Here is a 25,313-nt window from a genome sequence, read left to right on the forward strand (position 1 = left end):
CTTCCATGATCAGCTTCTTCTTCTCTCTAGGATATATTGCGGCAAAAACCAGCTGGAGGTCTCTTTATATCCCATAATAAGTCCCATTTTCTCCTTCTTCTTCGGGTCCAATTTAAGGTTGGCTCTCTTTCCCGTCCGTCTCCTCCCTCCTGTCGCCTACTTCCTGTCTCCTACCTCCTGTCTCCTGTCTCCTACCTCTTGTCTCCTACCTCCTGTCTTCTCCCTCCTGTCTCCTACCTCCTGTCTCCTCCCTCCTGTCTCCTATCTCCTGTCCCCTACCTCCTGTTTCCTACCTCCTTCTACTACCTCCTGAATCATGCCTCCTGTCTTTTGTCTCCTACCTCTTGTCTCCTCCCTCCTGTCTCCTCCCTCATGTCTCCTGTATCCTACCTCCTGTCTCCTCTCTCCTGTCCCCTACCTCCTGTCTCCTCCCTCCTGTCTCCTATCTCCTGTCCCCTACCTCCTGTCTCCTACCCCATGTTTCCTACCTCCTTTCTCCTACCTCCTGTATCCTTCCTCCTGTCTCTTGTCTCCTACCTCCTGTCTCCTCTCTTCTGTCACCTACCTCCTTTCTCCTGCCTCCTTTCTCCTATCTCCTTTCTCCTCCCTCCTGTCCACTACCTCCTGTTTCCTACCTCCTGTCTCCTCCCTTCTGTGTCCTCCCTCCTGTCTCCTCCCTCCTGTCTCCTCCCTTCTCCTACCTCCTATCCCTTACCTCCTGTCCCTTACCTTCTGTCTCCTGTCTCCTGTCTCCTTTCCCCTACCTCCTGTCTCCTACTTCCTGTCTCCTACCTCCTGTTTCCTGTCTCCTATCTCCTGTCTCCTGTCTCCTACCTCCTGTCTCCTACCCCTCTGCTCTAGGGCTCCACACACTAACATACGCCCTTCCAATTAAAAAATAAAGTCAGATTATATCAATATGTTAGATCGTTTTTTAAACTATTAAATTACATTTTTTTGTGGTTATGCAGAAAGTGAAGCTTTGTTTTCACTTCTTTGACATGAATCCTATTGATCACGTTACTGTGGGCCTTCTGTGTACCTCGCCGTAAATATAAAGAATAAATGTAACTTTAATAACTACAAAAACATTGAACACGTCAAATTATTATCTGGCAATTATTTGTTGTCATTTATATCTTATTCATAGATCTGATTTTAAAACATTGGTAAAAAAGACTATTGGACATTTGTTGCATTGAATGTTTTTCCTTTAAAAGGTTTGGGAGTCTCGTCTTCAGTAGTCTGGGTTAGGAATAACTAGATCATGTTTTATTTTATCTATTTTTAGTTTCTTATTTACGAATTGATCTGTCGATGTCAGATATCAAAGGATAAGTTCGCTCTTCACGCATCTACTATTTCTATTGGCACCCTTTCATAACCACTAGATGGCAGCCCTCCCTCCACTTGAATACAATAATTATGGGGACACCAGATACTAATGTGCCATAACTATAGGTACACAACAAAACATTATCATATTTTCTCTGTCATGGTTTTTGAGCATGTTTGTTGTGCCTTATGACCATTACATTGCCATTATTGCCTTAATCATAAAATTATTAAAATGTATCGTAATTAATGTTATCTAAGGATTATAAAGTGTTTTTGTGCGTGAATTACATATTGAATGTAAACACTATTTCTTGGATATTTAATTGGCTCAATGCAAATATCCTCATGTTAATCTAAGTTTATCTGGATCTGTCTGATGGGTAACCTGATGCCATGCACGGTTGGGGTGAACCCTGTCTGCAGGTTGTGTTCTCCAACGCCACCATAATGTAGGTTAACCTCCTCAGCCCGTCCTGTCTCTCAGCCAGAAGCTCCCCCACCTCGTCCATATCCTACCATCTGCTGTTAAGAGGATAGGCTAATTACCACCGCCTCCTCCCTCAGACACCCTGCATGTCACCCTGCATGGCAGTTGTGGTGGTTTATACAAGTGTATATGTGTGTGTGTTTTTGTGTGTCCTATCAGGCAGATGGGTGTGTATATATTTTTGTGCGTACTCTATTAGACATATGTATGTGATCTATCAGGTGTATGTATCTTTGTATGTTTCTGTGTTTGTGTGCGTACTATATTCCTGTTTGCAGATGGCCCATGTGCCTTCTCACCACCATAAGCTCTGCAGCTGGCCAGCCCCGGAGCAAAGCCTCTGTCAGAATGAACAGAGACTGTTTTGACTGCTGGAAAGTGGGCCATAGGGATTGTCCTGCTCAGTGCCACAGGATCGATGCTTGGCCAGACAATAGATGAGGTATACCCAGAAAAGACCGGTCCCAGTATACTGCAGTAGCCACCCATGTAGCTGTAGGTACTGGCCTCCTAACCTAGTCTATGAGACATGAGCCCGACGGGCAGTGTTCCTACTAGACTATTCAGTAAAACATTGCAAAATAACCTATATACTAATATATCTTAAAAATAATAATATATATAGATAAATACAAGCTACTATATTATGTACGATTTGATATTATTATAGTCATATTATATTATTACATATGCATATTCAGTATGTTTTTTAATTAGTTTAATTTTAAGCCAAAAATACCCACAACTGGATATTAAACTACCAGATTTGAATCTGTAAAATCGAAACAGATGTGCAAATTACAGCAAATAATCCAGGGAGACAAATGGTTGCATGTTGGTGTGCGACCAAGAGAGCGTGTAACTGAGAGCTCCAGAGAAACGTCTGAATGAAACGTGCTGCATTCAGGTGTACAACTGTGTCTTCTGTCAGGGGTTCTAGAGACGGCCTTTTGTGGAGGCTCTGGGGAAGAAAGTCACCGGCTAGGATGGAAACGGAGTGGACTCACAAGGGCCCTTTGTCCAAAAGGGTCAGAGAGTGGGCGTGGTATTGGCAAGACCCCTAAACACACACACACACACACACACACACACACACACACATGCAGGAAGGGACACACGCATGCAAAAACAGACACACACAGACGCACGCGCGCGCGCACATATTCAGGGAGGCTGGCAGGCATGCACAGATGCTAAAAACAGATACACACACAGCTAGGCAGGCAAGGAGAAACACAAAAAGTTTTACCGCAAATCTGAATATAAACACATATTGACATGCTGACGCATTAACTTTAATGTTTCCACTATTGTAAACAAGCCCCAAAATAAATGTTAAAGTATATTTATTCTATAGATATTTACATAATATATTTTATGTATTTAAATATATATATATACTAATGTATTTATCAATATGTATATTTATGTTTCGCGATAATTGAAGAATCTTCTTTTTTTTCACATTAGATGTGTGAATCTTTAATTGTGTTATGAATGAATGAAGAGATACAGAAGATTGATATTTGATATAAATGGACAGCAGGGGTCCAATAAGCGAGTGGGTGGAATGGTGACCCAAGGAGCCACCAGTTGGTTGGGGTATTGATCTATCATCTGTTTTAAGGTACAATGGACTGGACATCCTAGGTTCGGATCCCAAAGCAGGTACCACTGGGTGGAATGGTTGAATGCTGCGTTCAGAATGTTGAGCCTGGCTTATTGGCATTGTCCATGAATCTTTTGAATGATCTTTTTGGATGCATGGTTTTGATATTTATTTTGTTGTGGTAATTATTAAGAACAGAGGAGCTATATTGAAATGATCCTATACTGGAACATATGTTAAAATAAATTAACAAGAATTTAAAATCACAAGAAGCAGCTGTCATGTGATCTGAACCAGCGGCTTGTCTTAGTGGACTTGAAAACTGCACCACAATGCGGGACACACGTGAAACACACTGTTCTATGAATGTTTGTTCAACGAAATACACATCTTTATTTTCTGTAATATTGTCATCTCAATTCTTTGCAAATTATGTTCAAAATCTCAATAAATATATCGTTCTCATAAAAAAAGTAGGAAAACTATCTAATGAGCAAGGCTCAGTACAGACAGTAGCTCATATGCAACAATCTCCAAACATGAACTGAATCGGAATCAATAAATAGAACACTGAATATGGCTATATAAAATGAACATACATCTCAAATATCAATATCACTCACAGAAAGGCCTGCTTTCCAAATGAACTGAGGGAAAACCACAATCCTTTACTTTGAACGGTGAACTTTTTGAATGAGGTTCACCATTTGGTAAACTTGTCCTGAACAGTCTTTGGTCCACACAGAACAGAGCTCCTCTGGTCTCAGAGGAGGATAGCTCATCATCTCAGTTACATTCTGTGGTTTCCTCTCAACGCTACAACGCTAAAGTGATCGGGTTGAACGGGGTACATTTGGTATACATCTGTCGGTGAAACAAAATATAGCAAATAATATAAAATAAAAACAAGAAAGAACCAAGCTAAAAACATGCATGGGCAGAAATACAAACAGAGAGAGAGTCGGGAAACCAAGAGCTTGAGCCACAAGACACATGGTAGTCACAAACGTCTATCCTAATCAAGTTCCATGAATTAACCATTTGTGCTAATGTTGCTAATGCTAATGTTGATGTTTCATCAGAGAAAATAGGATTATAAGATACTCCTTTTGCATATATTTTTTTAATCCATTTATTTTTGCTTTAATATCAAACCGTGTTGACGGATTCAAAATTCTAATAAGTTAAGGGTCATGTGTCAAGTAACGTTTTTTGATTGGCCTTGTAATGAATTCAAAGACATTGTACAGCCCTGATGTAAGCAAACCTGATCTCAACTCAATTCCTCCATGATCATGTCTATGATTTACTACAAACATAAGGAAGGAAACCTGCTCAGATTACTTTTCTGATCGCTACACTTGAATGCTGGATAAAAACAAATGACTCAAAACAAATACTGACTAAAGAGTCTGAAACGGTTTCCTATATATAACCTATTAAATAATACAAGAATAACTTAGAACACATGTTTGAATAAATAGCATAATACAATATATCAAAAAAATCCATCTGTTCTTTGAAAGATAAAACTTACGCATCCAACAGTTTCAGATAACTGTAGCATATATAATTTCTTTAGAACAGATGCTGATATGGAGAAAATTGAGGTTTTCAAGATGGCGGTGCGCACAGTCGCAGCGGCTCGGAGCTCTCCCCCTAGTATAACTGTGCAGCTGGAGGAGGGCTCTGACAAAATGTCGTTGTCTTGTACAATGACAATAAAGATTCTTTATCTATGTTACAAGGGTTTTGGCCATTGCCATAGTCGAAATCAACTATGGCAATGGGCAATGCTTCAATGAAACATTGACTATTGATGTGTGACATCACATGGATCAGATACTTAGACCATAATGTTAAAGGGCACAGCCCCTTTGGTTGTATAACATTTCTGGGCTTAGTCCAAAGTCAACGTTAAGTCAAACTACTAAATGGATGCTTATTATTCTCCCCCCTGAAGACGACTATGAGAATAATGTCCCCACTACATTCATCATGTACTTGTTTAAATCACAAATCCATCCCCCAACTCAACAGCAAACACACAACACACACGCACGCGACAACCTTTAGTAAAATGTGAAGTATAGTCTCTTAATGCTGCATGTCAGCGTCGACACTGGTGACCTCACATGGAACAAGCCCCTGTAAGCCAATCAGGCCTTCTGCTAAAACCACATCTCAGCCCAGTGGAGACACTCCACTCACTCCCAGCCGTTGTCCTTGATCATGTGGGCAAGCTCTATGATGAATTTGCCCTCCTTGTATTTCTGACTGCTTTCAAATGCATGCTCCTGCAGAGGAAAACAGAAAGATGAGAGCAAAAAATATACGCCTTTCAGGAACGCAACAAACACATTGCATGGTAAGTACTTGGTTGAATCTGATGCATTTCATGAGACTCCATTTGAAGCCAGTGTCTGTGTGCTATAAGCAATTTCAAATTTCACACCCACTACTAAGTGGCACTGGTAAATGCATAATCATATGATTTTAAACTGGTAAGAAGCATGGAAAATTCACATAGATTGCTAATCCTAATGGCTCCCCCTCCGATACGTCAATTAATTAAAAAATAATTAATAGAAAAGAAAACATATGCAAAAATTTTGTCAAATAGATAGAAAATAAAGGCAAAGTTAAAAAAAGGCTATTTTTTTTTGGAAAGTGCAATGTAGGTTTTGGCAGAAAACATAAAAGTCTTCAGTCTTGTTTTAAAAATGGTCAGAGTTGGGGCAAGTCTTAAATCCTCAGGGAGTTTATTCCAGCTATTTGTTTCATAGTAACTAAATCCTGCTTTCCCATGTTTCATGTTTACTTTGGGATAATTAACAGATTGGTCTCAGAAGATCTTAGTGGTCTAGAAGGCTTATGCAGTGGAATCATATCAGTTAAATATTTTGGGCCTAAACCATGTAGGGATTTATAGGTTAGCAACATGATTTTAAAATCAATTCTCTGACCTACAGGAAGCCAATGTAACGATTTAAGTCTTTGTTAGAACTCTAGCAGCATCATTCTGAACAAGCTGAAGTTTCCTTAGAGGTTTTCTTTGGAGACCTGTAAGGAGACCATTGCAGTAATCAAGCTTACTAGTGATAAAGGCGCGATAAAGGCACGTTTTTGTAAGTCTTCGGTTGACATTTTATTGTAGCACATAGCATAGAGGTGCCTTGCCCACTGTCCCAAACAAGGACCAACTCCAACCCACTCCACCTCAGGCCAGTGGGCCCGGTGTTACAGCTGTGGTGGGGTCTGTGTTCTTAGTGAACATGTCGATTTGGTATGGGCCGACCTTAGCCAGTACTCTATAGCTGGATGTCTGGGCTTGTTGACGCAGTGGCTGAGTGCCTAAACCAGAGTCCTGATAACCAGCTGAAACTCACGTATTTCCAGCCCAGGGTGGTCTTGCAGCTCTCACAGAAGATGTCCGCCACGGCGTGCAGCCCGGTCAGCAGCAGACGCTCTTCTGCCGGACCACAGCCCACGTTGACACTAGGGAGAGACACCAGCAGAGAGAGAGACACCAGCAGAGAGAGGGAGAGCCACCAGGAGAGAGGGAGACCAGCAGAGAGAGACACCAGGAGAGAGAGAGACACACACCAGGAGAGAGAGACACCAGCAGAGAGAGAGACACCAGGAGAGAGAGAGACACCAGGAGAGACACCAGCAGAGAGAGAGACACCAGGAAGAGAGAGACACCAGCAGAGAGAGAGCAACCAGGAGAGAGAGAGAGACACCAGGAGAGCAACCAGGAAGAGAGAGAGACACCAGGAGAGAGAGCAACCAGGAAGAGAGAGAGACACCAGCAGAGAGAGAGACACCAGGAGAGAGAGAGCAACCAGGAAGAGAGAGAGACACCAGCACAGAGAGAGACACCAGGAGAGAGAGAGACACCAGCAGAGAGAGAGACACCAGGAGACAGAGAGCAACCAGGAGAGAGAGAGACACCAGGAGAGAGAGAGACACCAGGAGAGAGAGAGAGACACCAGCAGAGAGTGAGCAGGGGGCTGCATGGGGCCCTCTGATCACAGGACACTGTTGGTAATAATACATCATATGATAATAATAATAATAATGATAATAATCAGTTTTTTATAGCGCTTTTCTAAGGCATATATATATATGTATATATATATATATATATATATATATATATATATATATATATTCTTCTTAATATTAATACAGTATTAAGTTTAATGCTGACATGTTATCATCTTCAGAAACGCTCTATTAGCCATGTAACCCACTACAAATATACATTCAGCATCAAATGCAAAAGGGGCAAATGGGCATTTATACTACAGTTTACTGAACTACACTACACTATACTGCACTATACTACATTATACTGCACTATAGTGCACTATACTACACTAAACTTTACTACACTACACTAAACTATACTACACTACACTACACTAAACTGTACTATACTGTACTAAACTAAACTAAACTAAACTACACTATTCTACACTACACTATACTATACTGCAATACACTATGGGTGCAAAATGGAGGCAGAGAGATTAAAGTGCAGTCCTCAGTGTAACGGTCCAGGCTGCAGCCTGTTGGAACCTATTTGGTTTGACATCGCCAGACTGTTTCAACTATTGAATAATAACTGATAATAAAGATATCAAGTGTAGGGTGAGGGTGAAATAAAGAGGAACACTTACACAGCATTGAAGAGGTACGCTCTACCTTGACTGCCCTGGAATGACTGAGAGAAAGAGAAACCCAGAGACATGTGTTCAGCAGAGTACATGTGTTACTCTGGACCTCAAACTAAATATCATACAAGACATTCATCAAAAAAAGAACCACCACAGACCTCCCATCCCGCTGTATATTGATGTGGGAGTTCAGATTCTTTTATTTTAGGCTTGCCGTGTCAGACAAGAACTGGGCATTTGTGGAAAGACGATTATTCTGGACACGACTAAAAGTCAGACCTAGTCACAACCTCTGTGTTACGCAGTTTACACTTACGACATCCCAAGGCATAATGTAATGTAATCCCCACTCATTTCCATCTTGAATAGCAGTGAACAAACATAAAGTAGGCGCAGACACAGCAACAACTCACAACTCTAAACAGCTAGGTACAACAATGACCCGCAAAAAAACATGTAAGTAATACCAACACAAAAAACAGGAACGAGTTGTGTTGAAAGGTTTTACGTGATGTTTTGAGATAAAACACTTTGCCACCATTTTGTCAATGCCTCCTTTGAGGACGGGATGAATTGTTTTCGTCTTACGACCTCCCTAAAAGTAAACCATCTAAATATCTAGAGCCAGAAAACGACCACAGTGTATTTACCAACATCAACCTTATTGATGATGGACTTTGTGACATTTTTGGTCACCAAAACACTCTCTGTTGGAGGGAAAACCATGAAGATAAATGCAGGATGTTTGACCTTTACGGGACCTTTCTCCTAATCATAAAATGAAGCCACGGTCTTTGTTTTGTAAAGTTCTGCGTCCATTTCTATATATGTGTTTGTGTGTGTGTGTGTGTGTGTGTGTTTGTGTGTGTGTGTGTGTGTGTGTGTGTGTGTGTGTGTGTGTGTGTGTGTGTGTGTGTGTGTGTGTGTGTGTGTGTGTGTGTGTGTGTGTGTGTGTGTGTGTGTGTGTGTGTGTGTGTGTGTTTGTGTGTGAACACAATGATCACCAGATGCTTTCACTAAGGTAGAGATATTATTTCCACTACACACACACAGACACACACACACACACACACACAGACACACACACACACACACACACACACACACACACACACACACACACACACACACACACACACACACACACACACACACACACACACACACACACACACACACACACACACAGCACGCCCACTGCAATGAAGTCCCCCCTTGTTCACATTATAATAGCGTATGCAGTGCACACATCTCTGGGTTCAGATTTGCTTTAACTGCCACAGCAGAGCCTTGGCAAACGGCCAGTGGCCGCGCCGTGAAGAACAGCTAACAGGGACAAACCATGTCCCTGAAGCAGCGCTATGCAGGGTGCCAGCCGACCGTTGAGGCTAGAGCCACGCCTGGACATGTTCTCGGCCTCCTTCCCCACCCATACGTCCTTTGGCCTCTCGTTTGGCCCACGTCCTTCACTGTGTGCAGGACGTGTTTCCATCAAAAATACAGATTGCCCCCTTGAACTTCACAAGAGGCTTGAGAAGACAGCGTTCCAGTGGGGGGGGGTACTATTGACCTATTGAAGGATAAATCACCATTGTGTGTTCATTTCCAACCCAGTCGCCAAGAAAAAACGTCCACGATGTACGCTTACATGAACACTGGATACGTAGCATTTCAACGTAAAAAATAGCGTGTTATACCTACAGTGTCCACGTGTGCCGCTGTGGAGGCGGGTTTCGGGGTTTGGGTTTCACGGCTTTCGCGGCAAATTGTGGACACGATTGTTTAGGGGGGGGGGGGGGGGGAGACTGTTGTTGACCGGGGAGGGGGGGGGGGGGGGGGAGACACGTTTGTTGAGGGGGGGGGGGGGGACACGATTGTAGGGGGGGGGGGGGGGGGGGGGACACGTTAGTTGAAGGGGGGGGGGACACGTTTGTTGAGGGGGGGGAGACACGTTTGTAGGGGGGGGGCACGCTCGACAACGAGAGTTGGTTTTTATTGAACGCTCGACAACGAGAGTTGGTTTTTATTGAACGAGACTTCAACACGGAACAGCTGCACGAAACGATGGTCACGTCACTCTCGGTGACGGTGTCGACAATAATGAATACACGAACAATGTTAATAGAACAACACACAACCACATAACATCCCGAACCCATTAACCCCACTTAATCCTAACAACAAAACAAGTTAACAAAAGCCCCATTTGTCAACTGAGAACCCCAATTCCCAGAATCCCCCGCGGCTCCGGAACACGGCGTAGCTTATATTAATCTTTATTATCTGAATGGGAAATGCAATATTTTAGGACAGATACACCATTAAACGCGTTTCTAATGACATTTCTAGCGAGAAATGTACATTTTCCTTACATAATCTTCAGTCAGTGAATGTGTATGATCTTTATTAATCTTTATTATCTGAATGGGAAATGCAATATTTTAGGACCGATTCACCGTTAAACGTGTTTCTAATAACATTTCTAGCGAGAAATATACTTTTTACTTGCATAATCTTCAGTCAGTGATTGTGTCTGATCTTTAGTTTTATAGTTATTAGGATTTGATCGGCTCGCTCGCATGTTTCAACGACGTCAGGTTGCTTTCGCTAAACTAGCAGCTCACGTGCTTCCTGCGTTTGTGTTATTAAACTGTTACTTTATGTAACTTTTAATGATATCATCTTGTTAGAAACCCGTATATCTGAGAGCCAACCCCGTCGCCAAAAGCATACCTACGTTGACAGTGTACGTTTCGTGAACACTGGATTACGTCGCATTTCAACATAAAATAGCGTGTTATACACACACACACACGCACGCACACGCACAGACACACACACACAAGCACACAAGCACACACACGCACGCACAGACACACAGACACAGACACAGACACACACACACACACACACACACACACACACACACACACACACACACACACACGCACACACGCACACGGTGCATTTCGCTGCTAAAACAACAACAAAATAATATTCCCTCAAATAGTATTACTTTCAAAACGTTGGCCAAAATGGCCAATAATATCATTTTTTATTTGGGATGCTTCTAGGACATTTTGGGTGGATTTTGAACGGTATGTGGGGGGCACGTTTTTTGCAGGACCTGGCAACCCTGCGCTGTTGCCCGAGATCTGGATCCACCCCGGCGTGGTGCCGTCTCCTTTTGAACTTTTGACCCCAGACTTCTGGAGGAATAGCTGAATCAATTCATTAGTCAATCAGAAGCATGTAAATATCTTCCCGGTGGAGTAAGAGGACGAACAAGGTGTCCTTCAACATCTACGCTTCCAGGCGATTGCAACGGTGCCACACATGAGCATATTCGAACATGTTTAATGGTAGTAATTAGCTGTCGAAATTGGAGGCCTTAATCAATACTGAGCAGCTATTGATTTGCTTCCCGATAAAGATTTGTCACAAATGACATGTTATTTAGCATCTACACGTTGAGCTGAGTCCAATGACACCAAGAACGACACTCTAGCTAATGGTAACATGTATTTTACATGGTACACCTAGGTCTAGGACATGATCTCGGTGTAGCAAGAGGCCGAGCTTGATCTCATTGGACTCAGCTTAACGTGTAGATGCTAATTAACATGTAATTTGTCAAAAATCTCCATCGGGAAGCAAATCTATAGCTGGTCATTATTGATAAAGGCCTCCAAAATCGACAGCTAATTACTACCCCGAAACATATTCAAATATGATCATGTGTGGCACTGTTGCAATCGTCTCGAAACGTAGATGTCAAAGGACACCTTGTTTGCTCTGTTGCACCACCGGGAAGATATTTTCATACTTCTAATGGATTGATACATATTTTAAGGTTCTCGGAGTGAGACTTTAAGTGGCTGCAGCAGAAGTGTTGAGACGAAAGATGATATCAAGAGATTTATAGAATATTCCCATTCACATTATGATTCTTCGTCGTAACATCCGACCAAACATCCTTTACATTCACAGAGCGAAGATTATGAAAGTCCAGGCTCAGCAAGTGCTCCATCTCGTTGCACCTGCACCCAGCGGCTCGCTTGCAAGATTTTGGCCTGAAGTTCTTCCCAGACCTATACCCTAACAGTCCAATATGCATATCTGAGAATCAGGCCTCTCTTCAATAATGACAAAATGTAATGAGAGAAATACAGATTCACTTTTTGTTATCTCATAAGCGGCGTGGTGCCGGCTCCTTTTGACCTTTTGACCCCAGACTTCAAAGACGTGGCCACAGGCCAGCGGTGTCTACACACATTAAGCCACAAATGTACACCTCCATCCCGCAAAAAATGGGGCCTAGAAACTAACCTCTGTCTTATGTACATTGACTGTACTGTTGGAGGTCACGCCCCTTTTCCAGCCTTTTCGAGATAGCTAGGGATGCTAAAATGTTGACACACATTTCCCGGGGCCCCGAGAACGACATATGCAAGATTTGTAGTTCTAGCCCATAGAGAAAAAAAGTTTTCCCAAATGGACTGTCATTTGGACAAAGCCCCTTCAGAAGTGTTGCCTGCGAGACCTAATGGTTCAGAATGTGGTGGAAAAAAAGTTTTTGAGATAGGAAGGTCCTACCGCCCTGAAATTTCAATACCATATTCTACGGCCTACCTGGGACCCCCGCACCGAAACTTGGCCCGGTCGGACCCCGAGTGCAGGAAGGGGAGGCCTGGACTTTCATAATCTTCGCTCTGTGAATGTAAAGGATGTTTGGTCGGATGTTACGACGAAGAATCATAATGTGAATGGGAATATTCTATAAATCTCTTGATATCATCTTTCGTCTCAACACTTCTGCTGCAGCCACTTAAAGTCTCACTCCGAGAACCTTAAAATATGAATCAATCCATTAGAAGTATGAAAATATCTTCCCGGTGGTGCAACAGAGCAAACAAGGTGTCCTTTGACATCTACGTTTCGAGACGATTGCAACAGTGCCACACATGATCATATTTGAATATGTTTCGGGGTAGTAATTAGCTGTCGATTTTGATTTTCGATTTTGGAGGCCTTTATCAATAATGACCAGCTATAGATTTGCTTCCCGATGGAGATTTTTGACAAATTACATGTTAATTAGCATCTACACGTTAAGCTGAGTCCAATGAGATCAAGCTCGGCCTCTTGCTACACCGAGATCATGTCCTAGACCTAGGTGTACCATGTAAAATACATGTTACCATTAGCTAGAGTGTCGTTCTTGGTGTCATTGGACTCAGCTCAACGTGTAGATGCTAAATAACATGTCATTTGTGACAAATCTTTATCGGGAAGCAAATCAATAGCTGCTCAGTATTGATTAAGGCCTCCAATTTCGACAGCTAATTGCTACCATTAAACATGTTCGAATATGCTCATGTGCACCGTTGCAATCGCCTGGAAGCGTAGATGTTGAAGGACACCTTGTTCGTCCTCTTACGCCACCGGGAAGATATTTACATGCTTCTGATTGACTAATGAATTGATTCAGCTATGCCCCCAGAAGTCTGGGGTCAAAAGGTCAAAAGGAGACGGCACCACGCCGGGGTGGATCCAGATCTCGGGCAACAGCGCAGGGTTGCCAGGTCCTGCAAAAAACGTGCCCCCCACATACCGTTCAAAATCCACCCAAAATGTCCTAGAAGCATCCCAAATAAAAAATGATATTATTGGCCATTTTGGCCAACGTTTTGAAAGTAATACTATTTGAGGGAATATTTTTTTGTTGTTGTTTTAGCAGCGAAATGCACCGTGTGCGTGTGTGCGTGTGTGTGTGTGTGTGTGTCTGTGTCTGTGTCTGTGTGTCTGTGTGTCTGTGCGTGCGTGTGTGTGCTTGTGTGTGCTTGTGTGTGTGTGTCTGTGCGTGTGCGTGCGTGTGTGTGTGTATAACACGCTATTTTATGTTGAAATGCGACGTAATCCAGTGTTCACGAAACGTACACTGTCAACGTAGGTATGCTTTTGGCGACTGGTTTGGCTCTCAGATATACGTGTTTCTAACAAGATGATATCATTAAAAGTTACATAAAGTAACATTTTAATAACACAAACGCAGGAAGCACGTGAGCTGCTAGTTTAGCGAAAGCAACCTGACGTCGTTGAAACATGCGAGCGAGCCGATCAAATCCTAATAACTATAAAACTAAAGATCAGACACAATCACTGACTGAAGATTATGCAAGTAAAAAGTATATTTCTCGCTAGAAATGTTATTAGAAACACGTTTAACGGTGAATCGGTCCTAAAATATTGCATTTCCCATTCAGATAATAAAGATTAATAAAGATCATATACATTCACTGACTGAAGATTATGTAAGGAAAATGTACATTTCTCGCTAGAAATGTCATTAGAAACGCGTTTAATGGTGTATCTGTCCTAAAATATTGCATTTCCCATTCAGATAATAAAGATTAATATAAGCTACGCCGTGTTCCGGAGCCGCGGGGGATTCTGGGAATTGGGGTTCTCAGTTGACAAATGGGGCTTTTGTTAACTTGTTTTGTTGTTAGGATTAAGTGGGGTTAATGGGTTCGGGATGTTATGTGGTTGTGTGTTGTTCTATTAACATTGTTCGTGTGTTCATTATTGTCGACACCGTCACCGAGAGTGACGTGACCATCGTTTCGTGCAGCTGTTCCGTGTTGAAGTCTCGTTCAATAAAAACCAACTCTCGTTGTCGAGCGTTCAATAAAAACCAACTGTCGTTGTCGAGCGTGCCCCCCCCCTACAAACGTGTCTCCCCCCCCTCAACAAACGTGTCCCCCCCCCCCTTCAACTAACGTGTCCCCCCCCCCCCCCCCCCTACAATCGTGTCCCCCCCCCCCCCCTCAACAAACGTGTCTCCCCCCCCCCCCCCCCCCTCCCCGGTCAACAACAGTCTCCCCCCCCCCCCCCCCCCCTAAACAATCGTGTCCACAATTTGCCGCGAAAGCCGTGAAACCCAAACCCCGAAACCCGCCTCCACAGCGGCACACGTGGATACTGTAGGTATAACACGCTATTTTTTACGTTGAAATGCTACGTATCCAGTGTTCATGGAAACGTACACAGTGGACGTTTTTTCTTGGCGACTGGGTTGTCATTTCTCAACCCCTATAGCCAGGAATACTGCTAACATGGTTATACTCGCAATCCCTTCATGGAGGATGTAGTTTAGAGCCATTCTTGATTATGAGAGGTCTGCATGGAGTTCCAATCCCAAACAACCACATTTAAAAGTTTGTAAAAGCTCCTCAGATGGCCTTCATCAGACAAACCTGCTCACGGTAGGTCCTCTAACGGGCTAGCCTATTCATATACAAATCACTTGTTACTGCATTGGAAGTGTGTTGGAGTATATTTTGGTGAACTGCAGGCATGACGTATGCTTGTCATTCTTGGACGACATCTTAGCGTACACCCATTTTAGCCTTTTATTTTAGAATGATTCATCTGAGGGAAAGTAAAACAAACTGTGACACCAAGCTGAGCTCAGTAGTCGTTACAATTATTATAAGATATCAAAGTACTAACAAATAGCATTCATTAAATTACTAAAGATTATTCTTCATTAAGGGGATACATAAATACATACAGACAACAGAGACGTAAATTTATGTAACAACGTTCAATTTCTTTGCTCGATGTTTCATTTTCTTAATGTTTACCTCTACTGTCCTGATCTTTCTACTGTGACACTCATAATTCCCGTCTGGAACGTTCCATCTTATAAACATAATGACCACAACCAACCACATCCTGGTGAGAACAATGAGATGGTCCAGTGACTGCTCCGCTTGTGTGATAACTGTGGAGCAGCAACAGCCTTAGAAGAGATTGAGTGGGTTGGCTTAGCTCAGGAGCTAGAGCAGTTGACTTGTAACTGAAAGGTTGCTAGTTCAATCCCCAGCTCCTCCTAGCTGAGTGTTGATGTGTCCCTGAGCAAGACACTTAACCCTAACCGCTCCTGACGAGCTGGCTGTCGCCTTGCATGGTTGACTCTGCCGTCGGTGTGTCAATCTGTGTATATTAACCGATGTAAATCGCTTGGGATAAAAGCGTCTGCTAAATGCCTTAATTGTAATTGGGGAGGTCAATACCTTGGATATGAGTTCATCGTGGTTGGCCAGGTGTGCGCGGCAGTGGATACAGCTGTAGGTGCGGTGGCAGCTGGGCAGGTACGCCTGGAAGGTTTTCGAACGTGTCATCACAGTGGAACCTTGGAGGAGATCAGCCGGGGGTCGACCCAAAGGTGGCTGGAGAGTGAGTGGAAGGTGCACACCTGGAGTGACAGAAGAGCTATTTTCAAATATGCTCACTTGTGGAAACAGTATGTGCCGGACAATCACTAATTGACCAATTAATTAATTTCCAATTTTGAGGTCAACGATTCAATTCTGAAGCGATTATCGACACATCTCGATTTAACAATTTTTTTGCGTGATTTTCAAAAATTTATACATCTGGGTTTGCTACTCAGAGTTTGCTAATCACTTCCTACTTTTGTGATGATCATTAAAGACAACAGATGAATTAACTTATCTAATAATTCATAAGAGAATAAGCTTTTGTCACAAATATGACTTTCTATTAACAATGCAATAATCAATGCAGCTTGCATTATAACACAATATGGAAGCATGCAAAAAATAGGTTTCAGTTTTATTTTATTTCTAATCTTTCTTTTCTATGTCATTAAAGGAAAAGCGGCTCTTGAATTAGATGGAGTTCTTGTGTCTGGCTGTGAGTTTGCGCGCATGCTATGCGTAGGCTGAATCGCAAGAAAAGAAAAATCTGATTGGCCAATACACACTGAAGATAAATTCAATAATTCTAAAATTACAAAAATTATCCCTCTCTGGCGAACAGAATGTTGCAGCAGGCAAAAAAAATAAAATCACTAATTGACGAATCAATTAAATTATGAATTACAAAATAAAACTGCAACATGAATCATGGGATAAAGTGCAGTAAAAGGTGTGCATCTGCTGTACACTACTCTTACGTTGCATTATGGGTATTAAGTATAGTGTACCATGTGGGGCACCAGGGGAGAGGAAGCTTGCGTAGCTAATGTGGAAGTAGCTCTCCTCTCTCTATCACAGCTCAACCAGAGGGAGGCTGGCTTCATACCCAAGAGTTCAACTCCAACTCCCCCTGAGCTGGCTGTCATATCGACAAAGCATACAAATCCACACCATGTTCATCTCCATGTGAATGCATATTGGTTAACCATTGATTGTAAAGCGACCACAGCAGGGGAACGCAGGGAAAAGGGTAATATAAACCATAAAGATACACCATAAAAACACGTTAGTATGGTTAATTTTTTATTCAAGAAATCTATTTTCTTGAGAGCCAATTAAAGCCTTAGGTCGACAACGTCAACACTATCACAGATTCAGTCCCTAGAAACACGGCAGACACTTAACTGGGTAGTGTGCTGCAGCCAGTGAGACCTGGCTGTGATCGGCGGCAGAGGACAGGTGGCTGCTGCCGCTGCCAGAATGTTCACCAGTAAAACACTGCTTCACTTCCCCCCACCCTGGACACTGGGACAACTTGCTGACTCAGGGGTCTAACTAGAGGCACAATTGAGATGGGTGGGATGGGGGGTGGAGGGGGGGGTCAAACTGTGAAAGGAAGTGCTGAGGTTAGAACATTATGGGGCAGATGAGAGGGCAAGGGTCAAATGTGCTAACTGACACTGAGCAGAGAAAAATAATTCCGTGAGTAGCTGTGTGTGTGTGTGTGTGCGTGTGCGTGTGCGTGTGCGTGTGTGTGTGTGTGTGTGTGCGTGTGCGTGTGTGTGTGTGTGTGTGTGTTTGTGTTGATGTCTGTGAACTGACCCATAATCAAAGCATATTGCAGGTATTGCAGGTCAGCCAACTCATGCTTTCAGACCCTTTTGATCTTCTCCACTTACAAGTGAAAAAGAAAATAGTTAAATGATTTCATAAATATGTTCTATATTTGTGAAGACAGAGGCAAATGATATATCCTTGTTTTCTCGATTCAAGTTGAGCAAAAACAAACGTAAACCTTTCCTACCTATGTCACACCAATGACTGAATGTTAGAGCCATGGCGGTCTCTGTAATACTCCTAAAATGAATGGATATATGTATGCAGATAATAGTGTACAGTATGTATTATGTTATTGTTCAGAAGCAGAGATCAAGAAATTTCCCACCGGGACAATGAAATACGTGCAAGTCTTGCCCACACATGGACACTCACACAAACACACAAATATGCTTAGCCCAAAATATCCTTTCCCCGGCTAGAGGCCAATAATAATAATCCCAAACCATTCCCACACACCCACCACCCACACACACACACACATACACACACACACACACACACACACACACACACACACACACACACACACACACACACACACACACACACACACACACACACACACACACACACACACACACACACTTGATTGTTCCCTGGCGGTTTCCTACCAGTTTTCAAAACAAGTCTTTTACGAGCCAAGCATGGCTAGTAGGCGCCATCAGGCAACCAAAACAATATTATCAACACTTGAGGTGTACTTCTGATCAATAAGTGGAATGTTAAATGGTCATTCATTAGGTATTTAATTTATAACCTTAAGGCGATTGTTCAAACCAAATTATCAGTCATAATTACACATTAATTACCAATTCACCATAGAGTATTTTAGAGATATGTCTCTCACTTGGTTCTGTCTCTTCCAATAAGCTAAAGAAAGTCCAAGTATCTATTTGCGATAAGAGAAAATAATGTATTTACTCTGGATAAAGTGGTGTTTACTGTGGGAATTGCAGGATATACTTAGGGAAATGAAGTCTGTACCCCTGACCCTTGGGGATAATGTGACGTTTTAAACTGACTCCTACTTCTGTTCAGTTGCCAACCATGACTGGGAATAAAACTGACCCATCAAAGTCAATTTATTTGGGTTGTTTTGGTTGTTTCTGTAGAAGTAGTACTTTGTAGTTACGCAGTCGTACTTAGTTGACAGGGGATATATACACGGCATAGGCCAGGCCAACTTGCTTTTAAATGCTGATGTGAAAGAAGCAAGATAAATACAAATAACAGTTCATCATTGTTTCCATTGGGTTTGAACTGGGATTGCAAACATAAATTGCCATGCGGACACTGGCAGATTGTATTATGGGGTCCATAATGCTTACCATGTGGGCAACATTGGAGATTATTGTTTCCATAAAATATTATAAAGGCTATAAAAACAAAAAACAAAAAACATTTGGAAATTAAGTATGAATTAAGGGTGTTCCATGATGTTTACTTTTTGCCTCAAAAAGACTGTTTCAACTACAGATGGATGCCATCACAGAATCTTGACGAGCAAGCTGCAAACAAGCGGACTATCTAGGGTTTCTTGAATCCCAAACCGCCGATAATCATCCTGAAGCACTCAGTCAGCATAGACTGGCAGGTGGGAATGGTTAGTGTTTTCCTCTGACTCTTTGAAAAAAACAATAACCCTTTATATGCTAATAGAAAACACAATAAACAGGTCACATATTTTCACAACAGTGGATTGGAAATCCTCAGCATTTCCAATACGGCAGCTAGGAATTGACTTTATTTACAAACTGCGGTAAGGTAGTGTGGGGGTTGTTATGTTTTAAACCACTACCTAAAGCCTGGTACAACCTTCAGGGCTACATCCAGGAATGGATGTTTGCATTTGTGGTATTGGCAAAACACAGTACACTTAATAACACCATCATATCTGTACCACTTATGTCAATTTCTGCATTAATAGGCTATGTACATTGAAAAAAGTAGGCTAAATTAATTTGTGTAATCATCATTATCAGTATCATTAGACCTACTGCCGTGCAAATAAAAACATGAATTTGATATTCATTACGACTTTCATCATACTTTTGTCCCATCAGCAGCCACATCGCCATGCAACAGGCCTGCTTGAGGTGTCACAACATCTCCAGTGAGACGAGGTTCAGAGCTCCAAGAGCCTGAAGCTCCATGATGCACCTCCAAGCATGGGTCTCCAATCATCAGACCCCCTGACATCCCCACATCGAGGATGACACTCCGTGTCGAGCATTGTTGTATAACGCTCCTCTACGAGATCAATAATCCACGCTAGTCGTGTTACTGATAGAAATAGAAAAACAACAAAAGGCTTGGCACGAGATAATTACCTTATATTAAGAAAGACAAAACACGTTCCAACAGTTTCGCCTTGCTTGCAAAATTACTCTTTGTTCCGCTGTTGAAATCCTCCATGCAGCTTGCCACGTTAATTCTTAACCGGTAACTTTAGGAATCGATATGAATCTGCAGACGTCAATGGGAAAATCTGCACAACACAGTACCAAGTTGATGTTGTTACGGTTCATCGTCAAGGCTGTTGAGTAGCAGTTATTCGTAGCCAATCAGAATACGGCATAGCAACATCCCTGTGTTCCTGAATCTTAGAAAGAGTTGGAAAAAATGGACCAATCACAGTTCCCCGGGAATTTAACGCAAAATGACTTTATTTTCGGTCAATCAAGAAAGGGATCGAAACCTTTGGAATGGTTTTATCATTTGAAAGACCAAATCGGTAAATTAATGTTTTCTTAATAGTTAACGTTAATTTCTTATTTAGCATTAATTTGTTTACAAAATTTAGCTCGATATAATCATGGGAATATCATTTCAAGAAGAATATCAGTATTGTTGAAGACAAAGAAATATTACTGTAGCTGAGGATCTAGGTGCAACAGAGCCAGATGGTTGTTACCAAAACCCCTAATCTGGATATTAATCTCTTCTCCTCTGACTTTGACCATTTCAATAACAATATCCCCACCTGGTGGCCAACATGTTTGACGTTGTCGAGGCCCTGCACGTCACTATCGCGATAATTGCGCAGTTACCATAGAACGTTCAATACTAAAGAAAACACTTTCTTGAAGTAGAAACATCTAAAAACAGGATTGTGGACCAAAGATATAATATATATTTGCTCATACACACAGCTGATTGTGAAAAATTGGTGACGTCCACAAGTGATGAACTTGTTGTTGTCCATAATACAATTGGATAGAGTGGCCTTCCGACTGTTTTGTAGTTCATGATCCTGTTTAACAGCATGATTTGAGATGCAAAAAATGGGGGGGGCGCGCCTCAGCAGTTGAGGAGCTGGGGTGGAGGAGGGCTGACGGTGGCGGCCCGCAGGATCCCTCGCAGCACCTTGTAGGCGGAGAGGGGCTGGTTCTCCTTGGGCGGGTAGCAGGGTCCCCGCTCCGTCTGGTAGGAGTAGGGGAAGCGCAGCACCCACAGGCCGTCCGCCGGCAGCACCAGCTCCGTCCTCTCGGGGTGGAAAACGGGACACGGGAGGGCGCCGGGCTGGACCTGGGGGGGGGGAGGCGGACAATCTAAGGTTTGCATAGTTCACCTTCTTGTTTTTCCTGGTGAAAAACACGGGATCAATAGGACGTATTGCTTGATAAAGTCGTGCAAAGAGACTGGACTATTCTGAAGGGAAAATTAAAACATGACCTATATTCAGATGTTCTTACAATATTAGACCCGTATCAGAGAGGCGCTCGCGGCAGACCGCCCCAGGACCGAGTGCAGGCACAGCCATCTTACCTGTGGGTTCAGAGTGATCTCTAGGGGAGCGTCGGGAACCAAGATGTAAAGGCGCATCAGCTGGGCGTAATGAGGCTTGAGGCCCCGCCCCTGAGCCGGCGAGGGCACGTAGAGGGGCATGTCTGTGTTGAGGACCCGGCTGGCCGGCTCCTTGGCGCCCCCGGGCCCCAGTACCTTCACGATCTTGTCGGGCCCCGAGCTGAGAAATCGGCGACCCCTGCTGTCCTCGTACTCAAAGCCAACAAAGGCCCTGGCCACGTCGTCCCGTCGCCGGCCCCTCCCCAGGCCCCCCGTGCACCCGCGCTTCCCCACCAGCGACTTGTTGGGGGCGGGCCACGACGACCCGCCTCCGTCCAGCGGCTCGGCCAATCCGGTGTCCTCTTCGGAGCTCCGGGAGCGAATCACCAGGTCCCACGGCAGCAGGAAGGAGGAGCCGGGCAGGAAGCCTGGCTGCTCCAGGCCCGTGTGGCAGTTGTACGACTTGGCCGGCCCCAGCTTGACCAGGGACCAGCTGGAGAACTTGGGGAGGAGCCCCTTGGGGCAGCCCGTGTGGAGCATCCCCGGGAGGTACTCCACGGTGGAGGGCTGCCGGTCCACCAGGCTGGGCCTCTTGGCGGAGACGTCACTCCCGTCTGCCTCCCCGTACGGCCCCATGCTGTCCGTGGACTGCCCCAGGCTGAGCGCCAGGCTCAGGCCGGTGCAGTCTACGGGGGTGTGGCTGTGGGCCGCGCTGCCGGAGGCGGCCGTGGCCGGCTGCGGGTCCTTCAGCTTCTCCCCCTGGCTGGGCGGCGCGGAGCCGTCGGACCCGGGGCACGGCGCCTCCACGCAGGCGGAGGCGGGGGCCGGCGCGGGGTCCTGAGTGCTGGGCTCAAAGACGGGGAAGTCCACCCGCTCCAGCTTGGCGCAGCACTTGTCCTCCACCATCTGAAATGCAGTGTGTAACTGTTACTTTATTGGCCCTTCCTATTCTCTTTCACTTCAACTACAGAGAGCTCTCACACTGTGGGTTGTCATTATTTCCAACTCATTGATTTAGTTTTCTGTGCCAAATCAGGCCTTGAGCTCAAATATGTAGTTGTGTTTAAAACTAAATATTGGATCGTATCCCCTTGTTGTGTGATGGAGATCTCAAATTACTGGGATCAAGGAAACAATATGGAGGTCCAGGAATGTATAAAAAAAAAAAAGTTAACCACAGAGTGATGTGCACTGACCAGAAAGAAGTCATAGTTGGCGGACTGGATATCAAACGGGTCCTCACGGGGCGCTTGCTTCCGGCCACAGTTGCAGGCGTTGGTGGAGCGCCCCCGGCTGTTGTGGTGGAGGACCGGGGGGTTGTGGTCCATGTCGGGCTTCTCACCTACAAACACATCAGATCACCTTGTTGAATGAAAAGATGGGGCTTAAAACGCGGCGTAATTTGTCTTTAGCAGAAGAAACCGAATTCAACCAAACGGCTGTGAGGGTTTCACCTGGCTGTGGCAGCAGGTGGAACTTGTGAACACAATGTTGGTCCGTGAGACTTCGCTCTTCACACAGCTGGTGCCCGTTGCTCCAGAACTTGTAGCAGTCCTCGTGGAGCTGCAGGGCATAGTGCTGGAAGGCGACGCCTCGGGCATGTTGGCTGTAGACGCGCAGTGCCTGGGCCAGTTGGTTCTTGTGGACCGTGGTTGTGTAGTTGTGCGGCAGGTTCGACTGGTAGGCGCTGTGGGCCAGCGGCAGGGCTTTCTGGCAGCGGTTCTCAGAAAACTTTGCATCCGCATCGAGGAAGCCTTCCAAAACTTTCAGCTGGCTTTGCACTTTGAGAGCAAATTCTGCGCTGTCCTCCTCCGTGTTGTGTATAAGAACCTGGTGCAGTTTGCACGCCACCTGGACCCACTTGGCGTAGGTCGGGAGCTCAAAGTGCGAAGGCTGTGGGTTGCGTCCAACACTGTCGTCAAAACCTTTTTTAGTTAATACTAGATCTATGTGCTGCCAGAGGAAATCTTTCAAACTGCAGTCCACCAGCTGCCCACTTACCCCGCTGTAGTCGACATTAGTGTGGGGCAGTCTGGCCAACCGACGGATCTGTTGGTACCGTCTGGGTCCCGTCAGTGAGGAGTTTGAATCTTGTTCACGCAAGGCGCAGCTGGATCGCAGGTGTCCAAGCAACGCACCCAACGGGTCTTCAGCTGGCCCCGGGACCACGTACACAAACGCTTGGTTGGCGGGTACGCTGAACAAACAGTTGCTGCTCTGATTAGTGAGGACCCGGCTTTTGCGGAAAATGCGATAAATTTGGTCCTCCAAGGCGTGCTGGAGCCGCCTCCTCGGAGAATGTTTTTTGGGCTTGTCTGAGGTTCCTGCCGAATCAGTTCCCATCGGCACTTTTAACGCTCCGTTAATCTGAAACACAAACAGCAGCCGAGGGGGGCAAGGGCGACAGTTGAGCTTCCACTCCTTGGAGACCTGGGTGTCTTTGACAGCAGCCCGGATCAGCGGGAGGACCTTCTGCCGCAGAGCGTCCAGGGCGCGGAACAGCCGGTCATAAGTGACGTCGAAGGCGCAGTTGGGCTGGACCAGGATGAGGACATGGCAGAGGGAGAACAGGTAGAGGAGATGCAGACAGTGCTGTTTATCCATGCCCTTCCAGAGGTCCTGGGCGTCGGAGTGCCCGAGCTCCATGCTGAGAGTCTCGCATGCACGGAGGAGTTGTCGGTTGTCGTAGACTGAAGTGAGCACCAGATACAACACCCGGTTCTCCTGGCTGTAGACAGCCTGGATGAGGCTTCCGTTCTCCGAGTTATTCTCCTCGACTCCTCCGAACAGAGAGAAGATGTGTTTGTCTGCTAGCGTGTTTATCAGGGATTCTTTAAGGACCCCCATTTGCATCGCGCTTTTACCGAATATACCGAGTACACAGAGACCTTCGTCTTTATATAATGTGTCCTCTAATATCACGGACTGTACGAGTGCTTCGATACCAATAGAAAATGCCATTTTGGCCTACACCACCTGAACTCAAAACATAGAAACACAGCGCACACCGACACTACTTCCGGATCCGTCCTCTAAAAATGTCCGTGTACAACACAGTCTATCCCTGAATAGTTCCTGATATAAACTAGTCCGGCCTGATGTTCTTCTGAATCCCAGAGTTAAATGTAGTGATTTTGGAAAACGGAACGAAAATGTAATATTACATTTATTGGGGATGTAAGAGCCAATGCCTTTTTTTCATTTAGTTGCCGTTTTGTGTGTGTGTGTGTGTGTGTGTGTGTGTGTGTGTGTGTGTGTGTGTGTGTGTGTGTGTGTGTGTGTGTGTGTGTGTGTGTGTGTGTGTGTGTGTGTGTGTGTGTGTGTGTCATGTTATGATTTCAACAATAATTTTTACTTTGAATTTGTTTGAATTAGAATTAGAAGCGACTCATGAATAAATGAAGAATTTTTTTTATCCAAATCTCGACATTCCTTTTTTTTGTGCAAGACATCAAGCGTCTATCATATAACAGCACCAGAGTGATCTACACCAGGAACAAAGACAAGGAAATCGTAGTCACTTATACTTAGACACGTATTTTGAAACTCCAAAACCACTTCCA

The 25,313-nt window shown here is 44.3% G+C and overlaps 2 protein-coding genes across 2 annotated transcripts; both read right to left on the reverse strand.

Moving 5' to 3' along the window:
• Nucleotides 1-3,589: 3,589 nt before the first annotated feature.
• LOC130386221 (protein yippee-like 1) lies at nucleotides 3,590-20,444 on the reverse strand. Its single transcript, XM_056595018.1, has 5 exons — nucleotides 20,295-20,444; nucleotides 16,198-16,379; nucleotides 8,120-8,163; nucleotides 6,824-6,932; nucleotides 3,590-5,731 (listed from the first exon to the last, which is right to left on the reverse strand). The coding sequence occupies exons 2-5, from the start codon at nucleotides 16,303-16,305 to the stop codon at nucleotides 5,642-5,644; spliced, it is 351 nt and encodes a 116-aa protein (XP_056450993.1). The 5' UTR covers nucleotides 16,306-16,379; nucleotides 20,295-20,444; the 3' UTR covers nucleotides 3,590-5,641.
• A 140-nt stretch (nucleotides 20,445-20,584) lies between these two features.
• smg8 (SMG8 nonsense mediated mRNA decay factor) lies at nucleotides 20,585-24,804 on the reverse strand. The gene is made up of 4 exons (XM_056595017.1): nucleotides 23,205-24,804; nucleotides 22,947-23,092; nucleotides 21,733-22,656; nucleotides 20,585-21,492 (listed from the first exon to the last, which is right to left on the reverse strand). Exons 1-4 carry the CDS (start codon nucleotides 24,709-24,711, stop codon nucleotides 21,265-21,267), a joined length of 2,805 nt encoding a protein of 934 aa, XP_056450992.1. The 5' UTR covers nucleotides 24,712-24,804; the 3' UTR covers nucleotides 20,585-21,264.
• Between the last annotated feature and the right edge of the window lie 509 nt (nucleotides 24,805-25,313).

Source organism: Gadus chalcogrammus, chromosome 7 (genome assembly GCF_026213295.1).
Source record: "Gadus chalcogrammus isolate NIFS_2021 chromosome 7, NIFS_Gcha_1.0, whole genome shotgun sequence".
Lineage (NCBI taxonomy): Eukaryota > Metazoa > Chordata > Actinopteri > Gadiformes > Gadidae > Gadus > Gadus chalcogrammus.

Coding starts and splice junctions, on each gene's coding strand:
- LOC130386221 (XM_056595018.1), bottom strand. CDS start 16,305: ATGACACGTTCGAAAACCTTCCAGGCGTACCTGCCCAGCTGCCACCGC. Junction 8,164..16,197: donor ACGATGAACTCATATCCAAG/GTATTGACCTCC, acceptor TCTTTCTCTCAG/TCATTCCAGGGCAGTCAAGG. Junction 5,732..6,823: donor CCACCCTGGGCTGGAAATAC/GTGAGTTTCAGC, acceptor TTTCCTCTGCAG/GAGCATGCATTTGAAAGCAG.
- smg8 (XM_056595017.1), bottom strand. CDS start 24,711: ATGGCATTTTCTATTGGTATCGAAGCACTCGTACAGTCCGTGATATTA. Junction 23,093..23,204: donor CCACCTGCTGCCACAGCCAG/GTGAAACCCTCA, acceptor ATGTGTTTGTAG/GTGAGAAGCCCGACATGGAC. Junction 22,657..22,946: donor CCAACTATGACTTCTTTCTG/GTCAGTGCACAT, acceptor ACTGCATTTCAG/ATGGTGGAGGACAAGTGCTG.